Consider the following 19,790-nt stretch of genomic DNA (forward strand, 5'->3'; position numbering starts at 1 on the left):
CATTTGTGATCAGAATGAACGTACAGTACCAATTCTACTCAGGCTCCCCCCTTGCATGTATAAGACGTCATTGAGAGCAGTGGCATAATCACATGCGGAGTGTGGCGTAGCAGAGAAGCTAGTTTAAAAGTACATGTTCACACAGTATGCCCGGTACCACCCAAATCTTCTCAATGGTGTCTGTCCAATGTTTGTGCAGACGACCACGGAGCCCATTTCCAGACTGATGTCAATCATCAGATGTGGTGATGATGTTGTGGCTCCGTTTGGAGAACGTGGTCGACCGCCGCCTCACAATGCAATGTCGACGTGGGGATGGGGCTTGGTGCTTGGTTCAGCTCCCTCAGACAGTATGTGTGGGCTGCAGCCCTTGAACAAAGTGGTCTGGGACAGACAGTGGTCATAAATGAGCTGAAAAGTGTTTCACCCCCGCGCAATAAAAGTTTAAGGTTACCGTCCTGTCAGGAATGGGAAATGCAGCCAGGAGAGCCCAGTGGCCGCCAGGTTCTACCCCAGACAAAAACACCTTTCTCTGGGCACAGGAGCTGGTGGCTTTGCCCCCAGTCAAAAAATTATTGATGGACCGGAGGAGTTTCATTCACGTTTGGCTAGAGACTGTTTTGTCTAAGACTTGCAGAACACGTTTGTAATCTTTGGGTAGTGTTCGGAACAGGTGACGTGCAGCTAACGCACGCTGCTTTTTCCTCCTGAAGGGAAATGTAGAATCCTTCCACTTTTATGATGTGAACGGCTTTAAGTGGATTAGTGCTGCTTGAATTAAGTATGTGCCAGTCAGGGTGTGTATCAATGGTGAAAGAGCTGTTCTTGTGCAAAATAAATTTACTCCGATACAGGTAGTTATTTTCACATGAGGGGTGTCTGCTCAATTCCACACATAAAACAAGGATGCAGAATCAGATCAAAGGAAACATCAACCATTTATTTGAAAAAGAATTACATACATTATAGTGAAACCATCACGGTTAAATAAAACCCTTCCCATTGCAATAAATAAGCATTATGTAAAGTTCATCATAAAAACGGTTAGCGAGAGTGAGGCTGAAAAGTAAGGATACAAAGTCGAAGTTGCTTGGTCACTCAATATACTGGAATAAATACCTGCCACCTCATTCTAAACATTCTAAAACGCTGCAGTTGGTTTACAGTCTAGTGTCTGGACCGGATTCTGCTGCACTCAAATGTCTGATGCACCAGATGACATGTTTGGCACCTAGGGGATATATAAAGCGAGTAAAATGTGCTTTTACAATCTTGTAATTTTCATAACTGAATTTAACTGCATAGTTCCTTTCTCAGAGAGAGAGAGCAGCAGACGAAAGGTCCCTCCTGAGAAACATTTGAAAGACAATTTATTCATCTTGGAGAGAAAAAATGTCTGCCGCCTGTGCTACTCACAAATTTTCCAGTCAGTTTTACTGGCTTGCCTCAGGAACCCTTCTCCCTGTCACTCTCCTCATGTTTTGAAGTAAAGGGCTTCTCTCCTGTTTTCTGTACAGACAGAAGAGACAGCCATACTCTTTGTCTCCCTGAGGGCACAGGCCAGGGCCTGACCTTCGTGGATGATGTCTGTGTTCCTGTAACCCTGTATTGTATGACATCGTTCTCTCTCTATTTGCTTTCTCTCTGGACATCACCAAGACCAACTGACTCATAAAAGTTTATCTGTCTTGTGGGGTCACTTCCACCCATTCTGTTCTTTGAGCTTGCTGATGTCCAGTCCTTTGTGAAAAGGTTTAGTGCTGCTCATATCTAGTCTGATGTCCAGTCCCTTCTCTACTGGTTTAGTGCAGCTGAAGTCCAGTGCTCTCTTAACAGTTTTAGCGCTGTTGTCCAGTCCTTTCTTAACAGGTGTAGTACTGATGATCTCCCATCCTTTCTTAACAGGCGTAGTGAAATCCAGTGCTTTCTTATCAGGTGTAGTGTTGATGTCCAGTGCTTTCTTATCAGGTGTAGTGTTGATGTCCAGTGCTTTCTTAACAGGTGTAGTGTTGATGTCCAGTGCTTTCTTAACAGGTGTAGTGTTGATGTCCAGTGCTTTCTTAACAGGTGTAGTGTTGATGATCTCCCATCCTTTCTTAACAGGTGTAGTGATGTCCAGAGCTTTCTTAACAGGTGTACTAGGTGGGTTGAACAGAGGGAGAGTTGGTGAGTTGCAGGCCCGTGTCCAAGGCCGCTCAGTGGGAATGGTCCAAATGGTTCGAGACGGGGTCTTCTTCTTGTCCTTCTTCTCCTTCGTAGAAGCAGGAAAAGGTGTCTGATAGTACAGAGAGAAAAGTTAGAGAAACCTTGGTAAGGAGAGTTGGAGAGACAACAAATGTTTTTTTAACAAATGTGACTATAGGAGCTTACAGCACCTTCTCTGACTAGCAATTCAGCAAGTATGTTTGTTCAACTGTAAAAGACATGGCAGCTCCGGTACAAGCACCATTGTAGTCGCTGTGACTGATTATCTAAGTTATAGGCAGAATCCAACTTTTCATTGAACAAGCTGAAATGAACTTGTTCTGTACGTCATGCAACATGTTCATAGCACTGAAGCCCTGTGCATTGTTGAGATATAAAGGGTGACATACACAGCAGAGGAGGGTGTAGCAGCTGAGCTTGGCGGGGTTGTCTGTCCCTGCATAGCGGTTCTTCTTGGGTAGCAGCAGCACGAAGGACACGGCCATAGACAGGTGGTAGAAACTGTGGACATAAGCGTAGTCCCACTCCTGCACACAAATTGAAATCGATAAGTCCCCCCAAAATATGTTTTTACTTTTTTGATGTCAATGTTGTTCCCACTTGTGCAAGCGAAACACAGATCTCAACAAGGTGATATGCAGTTGACCATCTAGTTATTGCCTTGATTGTGAATGGCGAGGGAAGGAGGGAGATGTTCTGATACCTCAAAGTAGAAGCGGAGCATCAGAGCCAGGGCACCGAAGCAGCATCCTGGCCCCACCTGTTGGGTGTATACGCTCTTCTCGGGGTAGAGGCCCCTTATCTCTTTCATTTTCTGTAACTGAAATATGATACACAAGATGTGTTTACAACAAAATAGGTTTAGTTGAAGAGATAATCAATGCAATGTTGCTAAGCAATACCGCAACTAAGTAGGAACTTAGGTATACATTTCACATTGACGAGATTATGAGATCTCTTATCAAATTACTGTAAACATGACCATATTAATGCATATCGTTATCAGTGTTTGTCATAGCCATATTGTAAGTTGTCTTCACACACCCATTTGACAGTGATTATGAATACTGCTGATCCTATTGGTCCAGAGTAGATCCCATAGCCCCAGCGGTCCTGGTAGATCCTCACAGCACAGGTCAAAACCCCAAACATGGTCAGAGTAGAACGCTTTGGCTCATCAAAATCCCCTAAAGCTGGAGAAGAGAGTGTGTGTGTGTGTGTGCGTGTGTGTGTGTGTGTGCATGTTTGTGTGCGTGTGTGTGTTTGTGTTTGTGTGTGCGTGCGTACAGGAGAGTGAGAGACAGACACAGCACATGCTTCCGAACAACTGTTCAGTGGTACTGAATGCAGAACTCACGAGCTCTCTGAACATAGTTTTAGGTCCCTCTGAGGGTAAGCCATTAAAGTGTCATGATACAACAGCGTGCTGTTTACACTCACCTATCAGTGTGACCCAGATCGAGATGGCTGTTCCGTACACGCTGAAGTACTCCAGGATCTCATACTTCATGAAACATATGATGGAGAGGCCTGGCCCATCACACGCATGGTAAATCTAGGGTTAAACACATCCCATGGGTTTCAAGTACAGTATTACACAGTCACTTCCTTTCTGTTCGTTTCAGTTCTGATAGGACATCCTGTCTCTGGTAGGTTAGCAGAGACACAAAGTAAAAATAGACCCACACTTTAGGTTGTAATCATAAGCGCCCCTAAGAAATGACTCAAATGACTGTACCACAGGAGGTTGGTGGCACCTTATTTAGGGAGGATGGGCTCGTGGTAATGGCTGGAGCTTAATGATGGAATGGTATCAAATACATCAAACACATAGTTTGATGCCATTCCATTTGCTCCGTTCCAGCCATTATTATGAGCCGTCCTCCCCTCAGCAGCCTCCACTGGTCACTGTGCAATGCATTTTCTTCAGTATTACAGTACTAATCATAGCTTGTTTGAAGTTGTCTACACAATCACTCACAAGTACAGCACACACACACAGCTCCACTCACAAGTACAGTACACACACACAGCCCCACTCACAAGAACAGTACACACACATAGCCCCACTCACAAGTATAGTACACACACACAGCCCCACTCACAAGCAGTGTCAGTAACACACAGACAGCCTCCATAATACAGTAATGCACGTTGTCAACATCTCAGCGTCATGCCATGGTTCTTACCGTGGTGAAGAACATGGTGAAGAAGTAGACCATGGCCTCCATGTGGAAGCCTCTCTTGGTGGCCACGCTGGCTGCAGGCAGGAACACCAGGCTACTAACGGTGGGCAGCAGCATCTTGGCAATGTAGGCTCCCATGGTGGCAGATGATAGGTTGATCTGATCCGAGTTTTCAACCAGCAATAATCACACCTCAGCTGAATTGATATTGATACAGGCTGTCTACAGTAGTACTGCTCTGTGGCTATCTGGCAGCGCTGGATGGGAAGATGTCCTTGAGTCCCTTAGTCCTCTACCAGTGAAATGAGAGAGCTGGTAAGTGGACAGGGAAATGTACACCACACCACACCACACACACTCTCACACACACAGCTGTCCTGTTGGAGCTCTTTAAAGTTTTAATTTGCCCCAGCGAGGCGTGTATGTGTGCTGTCGTCGTAGGACAGCTGTCTGCATACCAGGTCTGGCAGGCACGGCTGGGAGGGGAGAGTGGTCGCATGCCATGACATTGCGGCATGTTTGTGAAGCGTCGTGTTTCAGGTTGTTAGGTTCTAATTTTCAGAGTACAAACTCAACGGATACAATGAAAGCTTTAAAACCAAGATAATTCTGCCCAGAGGGTCAATACAGCTGCATTCAGACAAACACATGGTTTCACCCGTGGTAGTATACATACCCCACTTTGGGTGGAGTCTCCTCCTTATCGCTAAACATTGCATCCTTATTGCTAGGCAGGGATCTGAGTGAAATGGGCCTTAAACGGTTCCTGCTCTTATCAGTACCGCCACGTGTGACCGTGTTCCCGGCACTCAGTCCCTCCCAAGCTTCATTATGACACCCCTCATGTCTCTTTTATAACTAATGATTAACAATAGTTCAAGCTCAGAAACCAAACCTATCAAGGTCAATGGTGAGGCATACGTTAGATTCAAAGCGCTGCCCTGGGTTTTGTTGTGGTTGTATGATCGTTATTGAGAACCTCCATCTCTTGTGGCAGTCACTCCAGACAAGTCAACTTTTTAGCAGTGGCTCTGTTAGTGTCCCATACAGAGAAACACTGCTCATCTTAATTTGCCAATGATGACCATGCAATACCAGTCCACCCCAGGCAGCACTCATAAAGTACTTCTACGAGTATGTATTGTACATTGGATCAATGTTTTTCCAGAGCCAATTGTGAAGTAGTAAATGTAAAACTCGCATGGATCTAATTAAATTAGGAGGTCACGGTAGAGAGGGAGCTCTTTAAGCCTTTAGAAGTAGCTGGTGGTGCAGCAGTTGCCCTCTCCTCTCCTTCTCTCCTTCGTTCCTTCTCTCCTCTCCTCTCTGCTCAGCTGTTGCACCTGCCCTGTGGGGCTGACGGGGGGAACACAAAGGGTGCAGTGTAGTTGGGAACACACCCCACGCCTCAGATTCCTGGAGGGACTCCGTAACATGAGCACTCGGGACATGGTCAAAACGGCACTCTCAGGCTCGGCTTGGGGACCCCTATTGGCTGGACCCTGCGCTCTGTCACTGTCCTCTCCATACCAGCACATAGTTTTAATTTTTTTATTTTTTTTAACCTTTATTTAACTAGGCAAGTCAGTTAAGAACAAATTCTTATTTACAATGACAGCCTACCAAAAAGCAAAAGGCCTCCTGCGTGGATAGGGGATGGGATTAAAAATGTAAAATAAATAAAAAATATAGGACAAAACACACATCACGACAAGAGAGACACCACATCACTACATAAAGAGAGACCCAAGACAACAACATAGCATGGCAGCAACACATGACAGCACAACATGGCAGCAGCACAACATGGTAGCAGCACAAAACAAGGTACAAACATTATTGGGCACAGACAACAGCACAAAGGGCAAGAAGGTAGAGACAACAATACATTGTACAGCTTTTGGGATTTGGAATGACCCCTGGAATGGGGTGGGCTGGCCCCAGGATTCTGAGGTTGAAGTTCGTGGGCTGAGTTTGTTGAGAGTACAATGTGAGAGCAGGGGGATAGCTAACAAAATGAAAGTGTGTCATTGTTACTTTCACCCCAGCAGGCCCATGCCCCTGCTCAGTCCCTGTCTAAACATGGGCATGGACGGTAGTGTGGGAATGTGGCAGCCAGGGACTTCCTGTAAGCATCTGAGAAAACACTGGGCTTCCTTTTGATTTTCTCATAAATAGTTCTGCCCTCTGCCCTCTAGTTCTTTTATAAATAATTGAAAAGTAGATGTTTTAGTTAGTCTTCTCTGTGAGCGCACAATTACAAAAAATATATTAGTTTTAAAGCTGTGTGAATGTATCCAAAGTACAGTGCATTCAGAAAGTATTCAGACCGCTTGACTTTTTCCACATTTTGTTACTTTACAGCCTTATTCTAAAATATATATTTAATATTTACACATAATACACATAATATCCCATAATAACAAAACAAAAACAGTTTTTTTGAAATGTTTACAAATGTATAAAAACTGAAATATTACATTTACATAAGTATTCAGACCCTTTACTCAGTACTTTGTTGAAGCATCTTTGGCAGCGATTACAACCTCGCATCTTCTTGGGTATGAAGCTACAAGCTTGGCACACCTGTATTTGTGGAGTTTCTCCCATTCTTCTCTGCAGATCCTCTCAATCTCTGTCAGGTTGGATGGGAGTGTCGCTGCACAGCTATTTTCAGGTCTCTCCAGAGATGTTTGATCGCGTTCAAGTCCAGGCTCTGGCTGGGCCTCTCAAGGACATTCAGAGACTTGTCCCGAAGCCACTCCCTGCGTTGTCTTGGCTGTGTGCTTAGGGTCGTTGTTCTGTTGGAAGGTGAACCTTTGCCCCAGTCTGAGATCCTGAGTGCTCTGGAGCAGGTTTTCATCAAGGATCTCTCTGTACTTCTCTCCCTTCATCTTTCCCTCGATCCTGACTAGTTTCCCAGTCCCTGCTGCTGAAAAACATCCCCACAGCATGATGCTGCCATCACCATGCTTCACCATAGTGATGGTGCCAGGTTTCCTCCAGACATGACTCTTGGCATTCAGGCCAAAGAATTCAAGCATGGTTTTATCAGACCAGAGATTCTTGTTTCTCATGGTCTGAGAGTCCTTTAGGTGCCTTTTTGGCAAACTCCAAGCGGGCTGTCATGTGCCTTTTACTGAGGAGTGGCTTCCGTCTGGCCACTCTACCATAAAGGCCTGATTGGTTGAGTACTGCAGAGATGGTTGTCCTTCTGGAAGGTTCTCCCATCTCCACAGAGGAACTCTGGAGTTCTGTCAGAGTGAAAATCTGGTTCTTGGTCACCTCCCTGACCAAGGCCCTTCTCCCCCAATTGCTCAGTTTTGCCGGGTAGCCAGCTCTAGGAAGAGTTTTGGGTGGTTCCAAACATCTTCTATTTTAAGAATGATGGAGGCCACAGTGTTCTTGGGGACGTTCAGTGCTGCAGACATGTTTTGGTACCCTTCCCCGGATCTGTACCTCGACACAATGCTGTCTCAGAGCTCTACGGACAATTCCTTCGAGTTCATGGCTTGATTTTCTTTCTATGGCATGCAATGTTAACTGTTGGACCTTATATAGACAGGTGTCTGCCTTTCCGAATCATGTCCAATCAATTGATCTTACCACAGGTGGACTCCAATCAAGTTGTAGTAACATCTCAAGGATGATCAATGGAAAAAAGATGCACCTGAGCTCAATTTCGAGTCTCATATCAAAGGGTCTGAATACTTATGTAAATAAGGTACTTCTGTTTTTTATTTGTTATAAATTTGCCAACATTTCTAAAACCCTGTTTTTGCTTCATGATTATGTGGTATTGTGTGTAGATTGATGAGGACTTTCAAAAAATGTAATCCATTTCTGAGTAAGGCTGTAACGTAACAAAATGTGGAAAAAGTCATGGGGTCTGAATATTTTCCAAATGCACTGTATATTTGGAAAATAACATAGATATACTTATAGAATAGTATAGTATATAGAATAGTATAGAATCGTTTTGTGTATAAACTGTTATTGCGAGTGCATTGTGCTCTACTCCCCATTGAGAAATGATTTCCAGGGCACGTGCATACGTGTGTGTGTGTGTGTGTTGGTATGTAGGTATGTAGTTGTATTTTGTGTGTGTGTCAGTCTGTGTCATCTGCTTGACGATGTGTAGGTCTGCCAATCTGTCTGGCTGTCTGACTTGCTGCCTGCCTGTTTGTCTGTCTGTCTGTGAGCATGAATGTGTCTGTCTAAAGTGCAGTACAAGCCTGAATAAACCTGGGCTGTGAGCCAAGAGGACATCAGAGAATTTTATGACAGCTCCTCTCCTCTCCTGCTGAAGAAGAGCAGTCTCTGTGCTTCTAAACTCAGAAGAAATAGGTTGGAATTTGAAAATATAAGACCATAACCTTTGAAATGGACTGAAATCAATTTACCAGGTACCTAGATAGCTGATATACATTTAAGAGAAATGAAACCGTTTAAAATAGAATGTGTAAAAGACATCTCACAAATTAATAGAGGTTTATCACTAAACAATTCAGATAGGTTTTTAATTCCGATTTTAGACATATAAATTATAATACACAGTAAATTACGTTTTTTCGTGGATTGTTATATCTCAGTTTAAGAATACACCTTTTTATTCTAGAACCTTTCTCTCACTGAAAGAGTGTCATCGATTTAAACAGTGTATATTTATTTTCCAACATCTGTGGAGGGGAAAAACACACTCTGTTTTTTCTTGTCACTAACCACAATGTCTCCAAAATGTTTCTCCACACAACACAACACCTAGGGACTATTGTTAGCCCTCCACGACTCATTTCCTCTGTTTTCCTCCTCTACTTAGAGAGAGAGAGAGATGGGGAAAGAGAGACACACAGAGAGAGACACACAGAGAGAGAGAGAGAGATACAGAGAGAGAGAGAGACACACAGAGAGAGAGAGACACAGAGAGAGAGAGAGACACAGAGAGAGAGAGACACAGAGAGAGAGGGAGAGAGACAGAGAGAGACACAGAGAGTGACACAAAGAGAGACACAGAGAGGGAGACAGAGAGAGAGAGAGAGAGAGAGAGAGAGAGAGAGAGAGAGAGAGAGAGCATGCTTCTTGACTTGCAGACTGTGCAGTTCTCCCCCTGAACTACTGTATGTCTATCACCATATAAATCTGTGATGGCATGGAGGATGTGATTGATGCCTAGCAGTGTAGTGTAGCAGAGCAGGCCTAATGCACGTAGCAGACACCGAGGCAGCGCAACAGAGAGAACATGTGGCTGCTGGGTGCAGACGTCGTGGGCAGGCATGGTGGTCCTCCCTGTCCCGGCATCCGTCACTCTCTCTCTCCCTGCTGCTCGAGACATTCTAGAGACTCAACCTCTGTGTGTCTCTCTCGTTCTCTCTGTGCTGCTCAATACATTCTAGAGACTCAACCTCTGTGTATGTCTCTCTCGTTCTCTCTGTGCTGCTCAATACATTCTAGAGACTCAACCTCTGTGTGTCTCTCTTTCTCTCTGTGCTGCTCAATACATTCTAGAGACTCAACCTCTGTATGTCTCTCTCGTTCTCTCTGTGCTGCTCAATACATTCTAGAGACTCAACCTCTGTGTGTCTCTCGTTCTCTCTGTGCTGCTCAATACATTCTAGAGACTCAACCTCTGTGTGTCTCTCTTTCTCTCTGCTGCTCAATACATTCTAGAGACTCAACCTCTGTGTGTCTCTCTTTCTCTCTGTGCTGCTCAATACATTCTAGAGACTCAACCTCTGTGTGTCTCTCTTTCTCTCTGTGCTGTTCAATACATTCTAGAGACTCAACCTCTGTGTCTCTCTCTTTCTCTCTGTGCTGCTCAATACATTCTAGAGACTCAACCTCTGTGTGTCTCTCTTTCTCTCTGTGCTGTTCAATACATTCTAGAGACTCAACCTCTGTGTCTCTCTCTTTCTCTCTGTGCTGCTCAATACATTCTAGAGACTCAAACTCTCTCACTTTCACCATATATTTGTTTTTCTCTTTTTCGTTCACTCTTGGTTCATGTAGCTTTCGATATGCATATGCTTTCTAATGGAAATATTTGTTGAGATATATTCACCTCAGAAATAGGTAAAGGCCTGCTCTGAAACTCATGACATAGGTAGGCCATTTCCAGGTGTGTTCTCTCCATATAGAAACATATGAGATGAAAGAGGGGAGCACACAGGGCAAGACAACCAGCATCTGAGGAGGAGATGGAACAAAGGACGTGAGGGGGACTGATAAGATGGGGTGATGGGAGGGGATGTGGGGGGTAGGGTAGGGGGTATGGGGGGTCACACTGTGGGAAACAGCGACTTCCTCTGTCTGTCTGCCAGTGGAGCGAAGTGGAGTGGAGGGGAGAGCAGAGAGAGAGAGTTGAGCTGCCAGGCTTGGCTTTGGGCTGTCAATGGGACAGAGTCCCCACCACATACAGCAGCAGCAGAGGCAGGAGAGGCAGACTCCGGTGCTTGGCACTGGGCAGGAGCCTCCTGTTTGTCTAGGCGTTCCTCCCTACTGCCACTCTCTTCCTGCTGCTCGGAGGAGGAGGAGGGGTGGGGGGGGAGGAGGAGGAGAGGGGCTGAGGGAGGGAGGGGAAGAGGGATGCAAGGCACACACCTTACCTCTCTCCCTCTCTCTCCCTCTGCACACACATCTCTACAGCACCACCACCACCACACCACCCACTCTGACCCGGCATCACACAGCTCGGCGGCCCCTGGACTGCAGCTAGGTGAGTGGGCAAATATTTACACTCCTCCAGCCTGTCTGTGTGTTTAAGTGTGTATAAGTGTGTGTGTATGTGTGTGTGTTCATATGTGATTCTGTGTGTGTGTCTGGCGTTTTGTGAGGTGGCAGGCGAGCCAATGGGACTTGTCTCCTGTTCCAGACCAAAACAAATCCTCACAATGATGTTTACTTTCCTACAGCGGTGTGTGTGTGTGTGCGTGTGTGTATGTGTGTGTGTGTGCTGTTGCCAGACTCTGTCTGGAGAGCTCTCTGTTGCTGTGGGAGAGACTGATGAGGTGAAGGCTCAGTTTCATGCTAATTCAATTTCTGAGAGTGATGTAATAATTTGGTGCTCCACAATGGAACTGTGATTTGGAAAGGTGATAATGTGTCATATAGTTTACCAAATGCATTGTGTTCTGATGATGTAAGTTGTTCTACCTGAGAAAGACAAGGGTTCAGTCATGTCTAGGTCATAGGGATCCAGTTAAAAGTCTGAAGATGATCAGATCTGGTTCTTGGAGAGGCGACTGCAGCAGAATTAGAACCTTGAGTAGAAAATGTACACAAGTGATGACACCATGATTGTGGCGTCAGTCAAGCATCAAGCACCAGTTTAAGAGAGAGTGCGTGTACATTCTGTAATATTGTTTTTTACAAGAGTGAAATGAGTGAATTGCTTGGAGTTAAAGGAGTGGTGATTGTTTTTTTGGGGAAAAATGCACATGGAAATGTACCATATCAGAGCAACGAATACATAGGGAAATGTACAGTATCAGAGCAACAAATACATAGGCAAATGTTCCCGTATCAGAGCAACGAATACATAGGGAAATGTACCATATCAGAACAACGAATACATAGGGAAATGTACCATATCAGAGCAACGAATACATAGGCAAATGTTCCCGTATCAGAGCAACGAATACATAGGGAAATGTACCATATCAGAACAACGAATACATAGGGAAATGTACCATATCAGAGCAACGAATACATAGGGAAATGTACCATATCAGAGCAACGAATACATAGGGAAATGTACCATATCAGAACAACGAATACATAGGGAAATGTACCATATCAGAGCAACGAATACATAGGGAAATGTACAGTATCAGAGCAACGAATACATAGGGAAATGTACCGTATCAGAGCAACGAATACATAGGGAAATGTACCATATCAGAGCAACGAATACATAGGGAAATGTACCATATCAGAACAACGAATACATAGGGAAATGTACCATATCAGAACAACGAATACATAGGGAAATGTACCGTATCAGAGCAACGAATACATAGGGAAATGTACCATATCAGAACAACGAATACATAGGGAAATGTACCATATCAGAGCAACGAATACATAGGGAAATGTACCATATCAGAACAACGAATACATAGGGAAATGTACCATATCAGAGCAACGAATACATAGGGAAATGTACCGTATCAGAGCAACAAATACATAGGGAAATGTACCATATCAGAGCAACGAATACATAGGGAAATGTACAGTATCAGAGCAACAAATACATAGGGAAATGTACCGTATCAGAGCAACGAATACATAGGGAAATGTACAGTATCAGAGCAACAAATACATAGGGAAATGTACCATATCAGAGCAACGGATACATAGGGAAATGTACCATATCAGAGCAACGAATACATAGGGAAATGTACCATATCAGAGCAACGGATACATAGGGAAATGTACCATATCAGAGCAACGAATACATAGGGAAATGTACCATATCAGAGCAACGAATACATAGGGAAATGAACCATATCAGAGCAACGAATACATAGGGAAATGTACCATATCAGAGCAACGGATACATAGGGAAATGTACCATATCAGAACAACGAATACATAGGGAAATGTACCGTATCAGAGCAACGAATACATAGGGAAATGTACCGTATCAGAGCAACGAATACATAGGGAAATGTACCGTATCAGAGCAACGAATACATAGGGAAATGTACCATATCAGAGCAACGAATACATAGGGAAATGTACCATATCAGAGCAACGGATACATAGGGAAATGTACCATATCAGAGCAACGAATACATAGGGAAATGTACCGTATCAGAGCAACGAATACATAGGGAAATGTACCGTATCAGAGCAACGAATACATAGGGAAATGTACCATATCAGAACAACGAATACATAGGGAAATGTACCATATCAGAACAACGGATACATAGGGAAATGAATAGAGTGGCACTAATGAGATGATCCACCTGTTGCTTTTTCCTGTTAATGACACAGCTCCAGGAAGTTTCCCAGGTAAAGGAGCAATTCCCACCAGCTGCTCTGAGGAAGGTAGGCTGTTCGGAAGTGCCTCAGTGTGAAGGAGAAGTATTTGGTAGCTAGACCATTACTCACAAAGGACACATCAATTGCTGTTATGGTCACTGAGGGAAAACAATGTACGCAGAATGAGGTGTGGAACAAACTAGTGGAAGGCACTCTATCACAAAGAGGACTGAGTCCCCAAAGTGGTGTTTACTCGAAACAATGTCTAAAATGTCACTCATTCTGCAAATACATACCACATGCACTCTCTCTCTCTCCACTCCAAAACACCAGTGTCCTCTCCTCTCCTTCTCTCAGCCATGCCTCTGTGTGCACTTTGTATAAGCAGAGCGAGGTCAAGGACTCGTGGAGAGCAACGGGCGATTGAGTGGGAGCAACATCAATTTTCCACTTCACATATGAACGTGAGAAGGCTGCTACGAAAGGACGAAGGAGGAAGGAGCCCCAGTCTGGTTAAACAGCTCCTCCAGAAAGGATGAGTCTGCCTGGGCCTTCCATCCAGACCAGACAGCCCCGATCCGACCGGCCCCAGCTCCCCACAGCCTCCCCAGGGATAGCCTGCTGTCTGTCTGCTGCCTTGCGAAAGAAAAACACCCCTCCTCCCCTGAACAGGGGCCCCAGGGGGGCAGAGGGCCGGGAGGGGAAAGGGGGACGCAGGGGGGTGTGGCTAGGGGGAGACGCGCAGGGCTGTGTTTACTCTCCTCTGTGGCCCTGTGAAGCCATGTGAGGAGGAAGGCCTGTCTCGACGGCGACAGACTGCGTGGTCTGTGGGAGAGAGAGAAAGGGAGAGCGAGAAAGAGAGCATGGGAGAGGGAGAGAGAGAAAAAGAGAGCGAGAGAGTTTGGCAGCTGGACACGTTCCAGCTGTGTCTGGGAGGATAATGAACTCCAGGTGTTCCAGCGGGTAGTTTAAGACACCTGTCACCAATATTTAGTGCCAGAAAAAGCCAGACTGCAAACAGGGCTAGACGATCTGTTTGCTTATTTTAAGAAGCCTACCTAACTGGAGTTGTGGGCCTGATGAGGAGGAGAGGTGGGACAGGGGGATGTGCAAGGGGGCCTTTTCTAGAGTCAGAGCGTGTGTATGTCACTGACTGGATGTGTGTATCACGTGTGTGTGTATGTGTGTGTTTGCATGAACGTGTGTGTGTTACCTTACAGTAAACGTCTGGGGCAGCCGGTGCATTCACACTAAGGTGGAGGAAACAAAGGCCTACCTGTGTGGAAGGCTAGGCCTTCAGTTAGGAAACTTACCTTAGTCACTCCAGCACTGAGACTTGTTTTACATGCTGCTTCCATGTTCCAAATCCTGTCTCCAACACCTGTGCTCACTCAACAGCCTGTCTTTGTCACCACCTGACTGCGTCTGAAGGTTTTCATCCAAGTACACAGTGATTGCCAGTGCACTAAAAAGTCTGAAGACATTTACGTTGAAGCCCACACAGATGTGGCACGAATATGTTTCCTCTGAAACACTTTTAAGTGCTCTCACTGCAAGGACAGTAGATCCCTAATATACGCAAAAGCTAAGGACTGTTATAAAAGCCTGTTTTATATCACAGCATACAGATATTCAAATGTTGTATTTGAATTGGGACTGGTGATCTGTGAACTGAGTTTACTTCGCACTAATCGTACAGTACATTATGCCCTAGTTAGGAGTCTGCTGTATCAGATACATCAATGTAAGTTCATTTAAGATGTCTTTTCATTTTCACAGTGTTCTTCCCATCCTGTTTGTCTGTACCTAGTTCAGGTTTATCGGTGTGAGTCTTCAGCTCCCACCTTTCTGTCCCATTGAGGTCTTTCTGTATATTTGATCGTGTCAGGATGAGGATCTGGTCGTGGGAACAATGTGGGGAGACCAGCCTGGTGCTACTGGGGTTTCTCACCCTGGCTCTGTCTGTAGGGAACCTCTCAACCAGGGGACAGGTACGCTGTCCCACTCTCTTTCTCTCTTTCTCTACATGGTACATGCTCGCCCAACTCAGGCCTCTCTCTTACACACACACACACTCTCTATCACTGGCATCATTTCAGTCAGTCAGTCACACTGCTTGTCTGTTGGTCTGTCTTTCTCTTCTTCTCTATTTGCCAGTTGTTCCCTCACTCACTCTTTGCTCCCTCTTTCTGGCCCTCGCATCTCCAGACTATTCTTTGTTACATGTCTTCTTATTAAAACCTACAGCTGTTTTCTCTCACACCTTTTACAAGGAGAGCACAGTACATATCACTTGTCTCCACTTAACCCAGATTGGCAGAGTGGCTAGACATGCTTATAATTAGTCACAGTGTGTACAGGGCCCTGTTCTGCTGCTTCTCTCTAAGGGTTCTGTGTTGTGTCTAGGAGGAAGGGGCAGCCTCCAACAGTCTGGAGGACGAGCTGGAGTCCACCACATACTGGTGGGGGGAGTGGGCCAAGTGGACCGCCTGCACACGCACCTGCGGAGGGGGGGTCATGTCCCAGGAGAGGCACTGTCTCAAACAGAGGTCAGTCCGCTGACAGACAGTTTTTATTCTATACTGTTCTGTTCTATTCAATTTTACTCAATAAATGTGTTATTTATCTTCAAATCTCAACATGCAGATTTACTAAATTCATTCATTTTCTATCCAAAGAAAGAAAGCAGCCGCTGCTAGAGACAACATGACCTGCACTGGCACTTCGAAGAAATACCTCCTCTGTAACACCAAGGTTAGCGCGCATCTAGTACTGCCACCCCGTTTCCTGCCGTTAGCAAAATACATGTTGACCCCAACACCCCACAACCCGAAGCCTATGATGCAGAAGTCAATGTAGACCACACAGCTTTTTTTGTAATCAATTGAGATACAAATTGCTTAAGGTTTAGTACAGCGGCCACAAACCCTGGTCCTGGAGAGGTACAGGGTGAACAGCCTTTTGTCCTAGAGTTGTCACACGTTGTCACACCCTTTCATAATATATTGTAAAACTATTCTAAAATTAAAAATACATGGAGCAGGCAGAAAAGTGTGTGTATATTTTCTTTCTTGTGCAGGACTGCCCTTCCTCTGGGAGAAGCTTCAGGGAAGAACAGTGCTGGTCGTTCAACTCACAGGTCTACAATGGCAGGAACTACCACTGGAAACCCCTGTATCCGGGTAAGACACCCATAATAAACCCACTCAGCTCTGTGTCATTCCCTCCTGTGTGGCCTGTCCTCGAAGCTCGTTATTACACCGTGACTGACCTTTGTATCCATCCATCTACAGATGACTATGTCCATATCTCCAGTAACCCATGTGACCTGCACTGCACCACGGCCGACGGCCAGAGACAGCTGATGGTTCCCGCTCGGGACGGAACGTCCTGCAAGTACAGCAACTACAGAGGGGTCTGTGTGGACGGCAGATGTGAGGTCAGGGAACGCTTGTTTCTTCATCTGCTTCATCTGCCGAAATGCTTATTATCCTGGTCACATGATAGTGTCAATAAAATAATTCCGTTTACTTGCTATATTCCGTGTGTGTCATACGTTCAACTTGCTTTGCATGTGCTGAAATGATTCAAAATGATAATCATCCTGTTTGTCTTAACATCATTTCTGCAGCCAATCGGGTGTGATGGAGTACTTTTCTCGCCCAACATGCTGGATAAGTGTGGTGTGTGTCAGGGGGATGGCAGCAGCTGCAGCAGGGTCAATGGAAATTTCCGCCGCGGGGCCACCACTTTGGGTAGGACCTCAACCACAAACTGAGATAGTTTGGGTGTGTGGATGGATGGGTGGGTGGGTGGCATGGATAGAGGGTACTGATGGATGGGTGGGTGGGTGGCATGGATAGAGGGTACTGATGGAGAAGATATGTCTCTCCATCTATTCCAAACCTTGAACACACCTATCTGGGACGAGCCCCACAAATATGTCTCTGAAAGAGAACTATAGCCAGTTAGTCTGACAACAAGCTCAATATGTGCTTCTTTAGCGAACTCTTCTGATGTTCAGGCTATTTAGTTGCAGGTAAAATGGAGTCATCATAATGTTTCCTGTCTCCAAGGTTACTCCTTCATCACATCAATCCCCGAGGGCTCCTGGGACATTCAGATCATTGAGAGGAAGAAGTCAGCTGATGTTTTGGGTGGGTACTTCCTTCTTATCCTGCTCACCATGCCATGTATACACACATCTCTAATGTTCCCTGTTGGTACGGTGTGATGTTGTTATGTTGCATAGAAGGTGCAAAACATTTATCCAAGATTTTCAGAAAATACAAAGGATATTTTCTCCCCAGCAATTGGATCCCTATTAATCTTGACAGTGGGAAGTCAGTAAAGGAAGTACATTAATCAACTGAAATTCATCTCTGATGATCTACAGTTGAAGTCGGAAGTTTACATACACCTTAGCCAAATACATTTAAACTCAGTTTTTCACAATTCCTGACATTTAATCCAAGTAAAAATTCCCTGTCTTAGGTTAGTTAGGATCACCACTTTATTTTAAGAAAGTGAAATGTCAAAATAATAGTAGAGAGAATGATTTAGTTCAGCTTTTATTTCTTTCATCACATTCCCAGTGGGTCAGAAGTTTACATACACTGAATTAGTATTTGGTAGCATTGCCTTTAAATTGTTTAACTTGGGTCAAACATTTTGGGTATCCTTCCACAAGCTTCCCACAATAAGTTGGGTGAATTTTGTCCCACTCCTCCTGACAGAGCTGGTGTAACCGAGTCAGGTTTGTAGGCCTCCTTGCTCGCACACGCTTTTTCAGTTCTGCCCACACATTTTCTATAGGATTTAGGTCAGGGCTTTGTGATGGCCACTCCAACACCTTGACTTTGTTGTCCTTAAGCCATTTTGCCACAACTTTGGAAGTATGCTTGGGGTCATTGTCCATTTGGAAGATCCATTTGCTACCAAGCTTTAACTTCCTGACTGATGTCTTGAGACGTTGCTTCAATATATCCACATAATTTTCCTACCTCATAATGCCATCTATTTTGTGAAGTGCTCCAGTCCTTCCTGCTGCAAAGCACACGCACAACATGATGCTGCCACCCGCGTGCTTCACGGTTGGGATGGTGTTCTTCGGCTTGCAAGCCTCCCCCTTTTTCCTCCAAACATAACGATGTTCATTATGGCCAAACAGTTCTATTTTTGTTTCATCAGACCAGAGAACATTTCTCTAAAAAGTAAGATCTTTGTCCCCACATGCTGTTGCAAACCGTAGTCTGGCTTTTTTATGGCGGTTTTGGAGCGGTCACTTCTTCCTTGCTGAGCGGCCTTTCAGGTTATGTCAGTATAGGACTGTGGATATAGATAATTTTGTACCTGTTTCCTCCAGCATCTTCACAAGGTCCTTTGCTGTTGTTCTGGGATTGATTTGTATGTTTCATACCAAAGTACGTTCATCTCTAGGAGACAGAACTTGTCTCCTTCCTGAGCGGTATTGCGGCTGCGTGGTCCAATGGTGTTTATACTTGCATACTATTGTTTGTACAGATGAACGTGGTACCTTCAGGCGTTTGGAAATTGCTCCCAAGGATGAATCAGACTTGTGGAGGTCTACAATTTTTTTCTGAGGTCTTTGCTGATTTCTTTTGATTTTCCCATGATGTCAAGCAAAGAGGCACTGAGTTTGAAGGTAGGCCTTGAAATACATCCACAGGTACACCTCCAATTGACTCAAATGATGTCAATTAGCCTATCAGAAGCTTCTAAAGCCATGACATAATTTTCTGGAATTTTCCAAGCTGTTTAAAGGCACAGTCAACTTAGTGTATGTAAACTTCTGACCCACTGGAATTGTGATACAGTGAATTATAAGTGAAATAATCAGTCTGTAAACAATTGTTGGAAAAATTACTTGTCATGCACAAAGTAGATGTCCTAACCGACTTGCCAAAACTATAGTTTGTTAACAAGAAATTTGTGGAGTGGTTGAAAAACGAGTTTTAATGACTCCAACCTAAGTGGATGTAAACTTCCGACTTCAACTGTATATACTTTTATTTCCTTCGCGATCTCTTGAATTGACTGTATCCATTTATGGTCATGTATGGGGAGGAGAAATTCCAGTGTACGGTGAACATCAGAGATATGACCTTTACTGTAGAGTCAACCAACCGGTCCTCCTCCAATGGTCCTCCATCCCCTCAATGAGACTATGTTCTATCCTATCCCCCCACAGCTGTGACCGATCAGGCGGGGAACTTCTTCTTCAATGGGAACTACAAGGTGGACAGCCCCCAGAACTTCCATGCGGCGGGGACCGTCTTCAAATACCGGCGGCCCATGGATGTGTATGAGACGGGGATCGAGTACATCGTAGCCAAAGGGCCCATCGACCAGGCCATCAATGTTCTGGTACTGTAACCTGCTGAGGTCTGCTCT

At 44.9% G+C, this 19,790-nt stretch overlaps 2 protein-coding genes across 2 annotated transcripts in view; one reads left to right on the forward strand and one right to left on the reverse strand.

Moving 5' to 3' along the window:
- The window catches only part of adamtsl2 (ADAMTS-like 2), a 37,204-nt gene that overhangs the window by 1,929 nt on the left and 15,485 nt on the right, over positions 1-19,790 (forward strand). Inside the window, exons 3-11 of the mRNA XM_039013285.1 lie at positions 11,034-11,103; positions 15,265-15,367; positions 15,783-15,925; positions 16,055-16,130; positions 16,456-16,558; positions 16,670-16,815; positions 17,008-17,131; positions 17,453-17,533; positions 19,588-19,763. Coding sequence (XP_038869213.1) covers positions 15,266-15,367; positions 15,783-15,925; positions 16,055-16,130; positions 16,456-16,558; positions 16,670-16,815; positions 17,008-17,131; positions 17,453-17,533; positions 19,588-19,763 — 951 coding nt within the window. The 5' untranslated portion in view covers positions 11,034-11,103; position 15,265. The remainder of the gene's footprint in view (positions 1-11,033; positions 11,104-15,264; positions 15,368-15,782; positions 15,926-16,054; positions 16,131-16,455; positions 16,559-16,669; positions 16,816-17,007; positions 17,132-17,452; positions 17,534-19,587; positions 19,764-19,790) is intronic.
- On the reverse strand, positions 922-5,573 carry mymk (myomaker, myoblast fusion factor). The gene is made up of 6 exons (XM_039013286.1): positions 4,395-5,573; positions 3,646-3,760; positions 3,250-3,398; positions 2,909-3,025; positions 2,595-2,732; positions 922-2,275 (listed from the first exon to the last, which is right to left on the reverse strand). Exons 1-6 carry the CDS (start codon positions 4,527-4,529, stop codon positions 1,697-1,699), a joined length of 1,233 nt encoding a protein of 410 aa, XP_038869214.1. The 5' UTR covers positions 4,530-5,573; the 3' UTR covers positions 922-1,696.

This window comes from Salvelinus namaycush, chromosome 18 (genome assembly GCF_016432855.1).
Source record: "Salvelinus namaycush isolate Seneca chromosome 18, SaNama_1.0, whole genome shotgun sequence".
Lineage (NCBI taxonomy): Eukaryota > Metazoa > Chordata > Actinopteri > Salmoniformes > Salmonidae > Salvelinus > Salvelinus namaycush.

Coding starts and splice junctions, on each gene's coding strand:
- mymk (XM_039013286.1), bottom strand. CDS start 4,529: ATGGGAGCCTACATTGCCAAGATGCTGCTGCCCACCGTTAGTAGCCTG. Junction 3,399..3,645: donor GATCTGGGTCACACTGATAG/GTGAGTGTAAAC, acceptor TCTCTTCTCCAG/CTTTAGGGGATTTTGATGAG. Junction 3,026..3,249: donor TCATAATCACTGTCAAATGG/GTGTGTGAAGAC, acceptor ATCATATTTCAG/TTACAGAAAATGAAAGAGAT.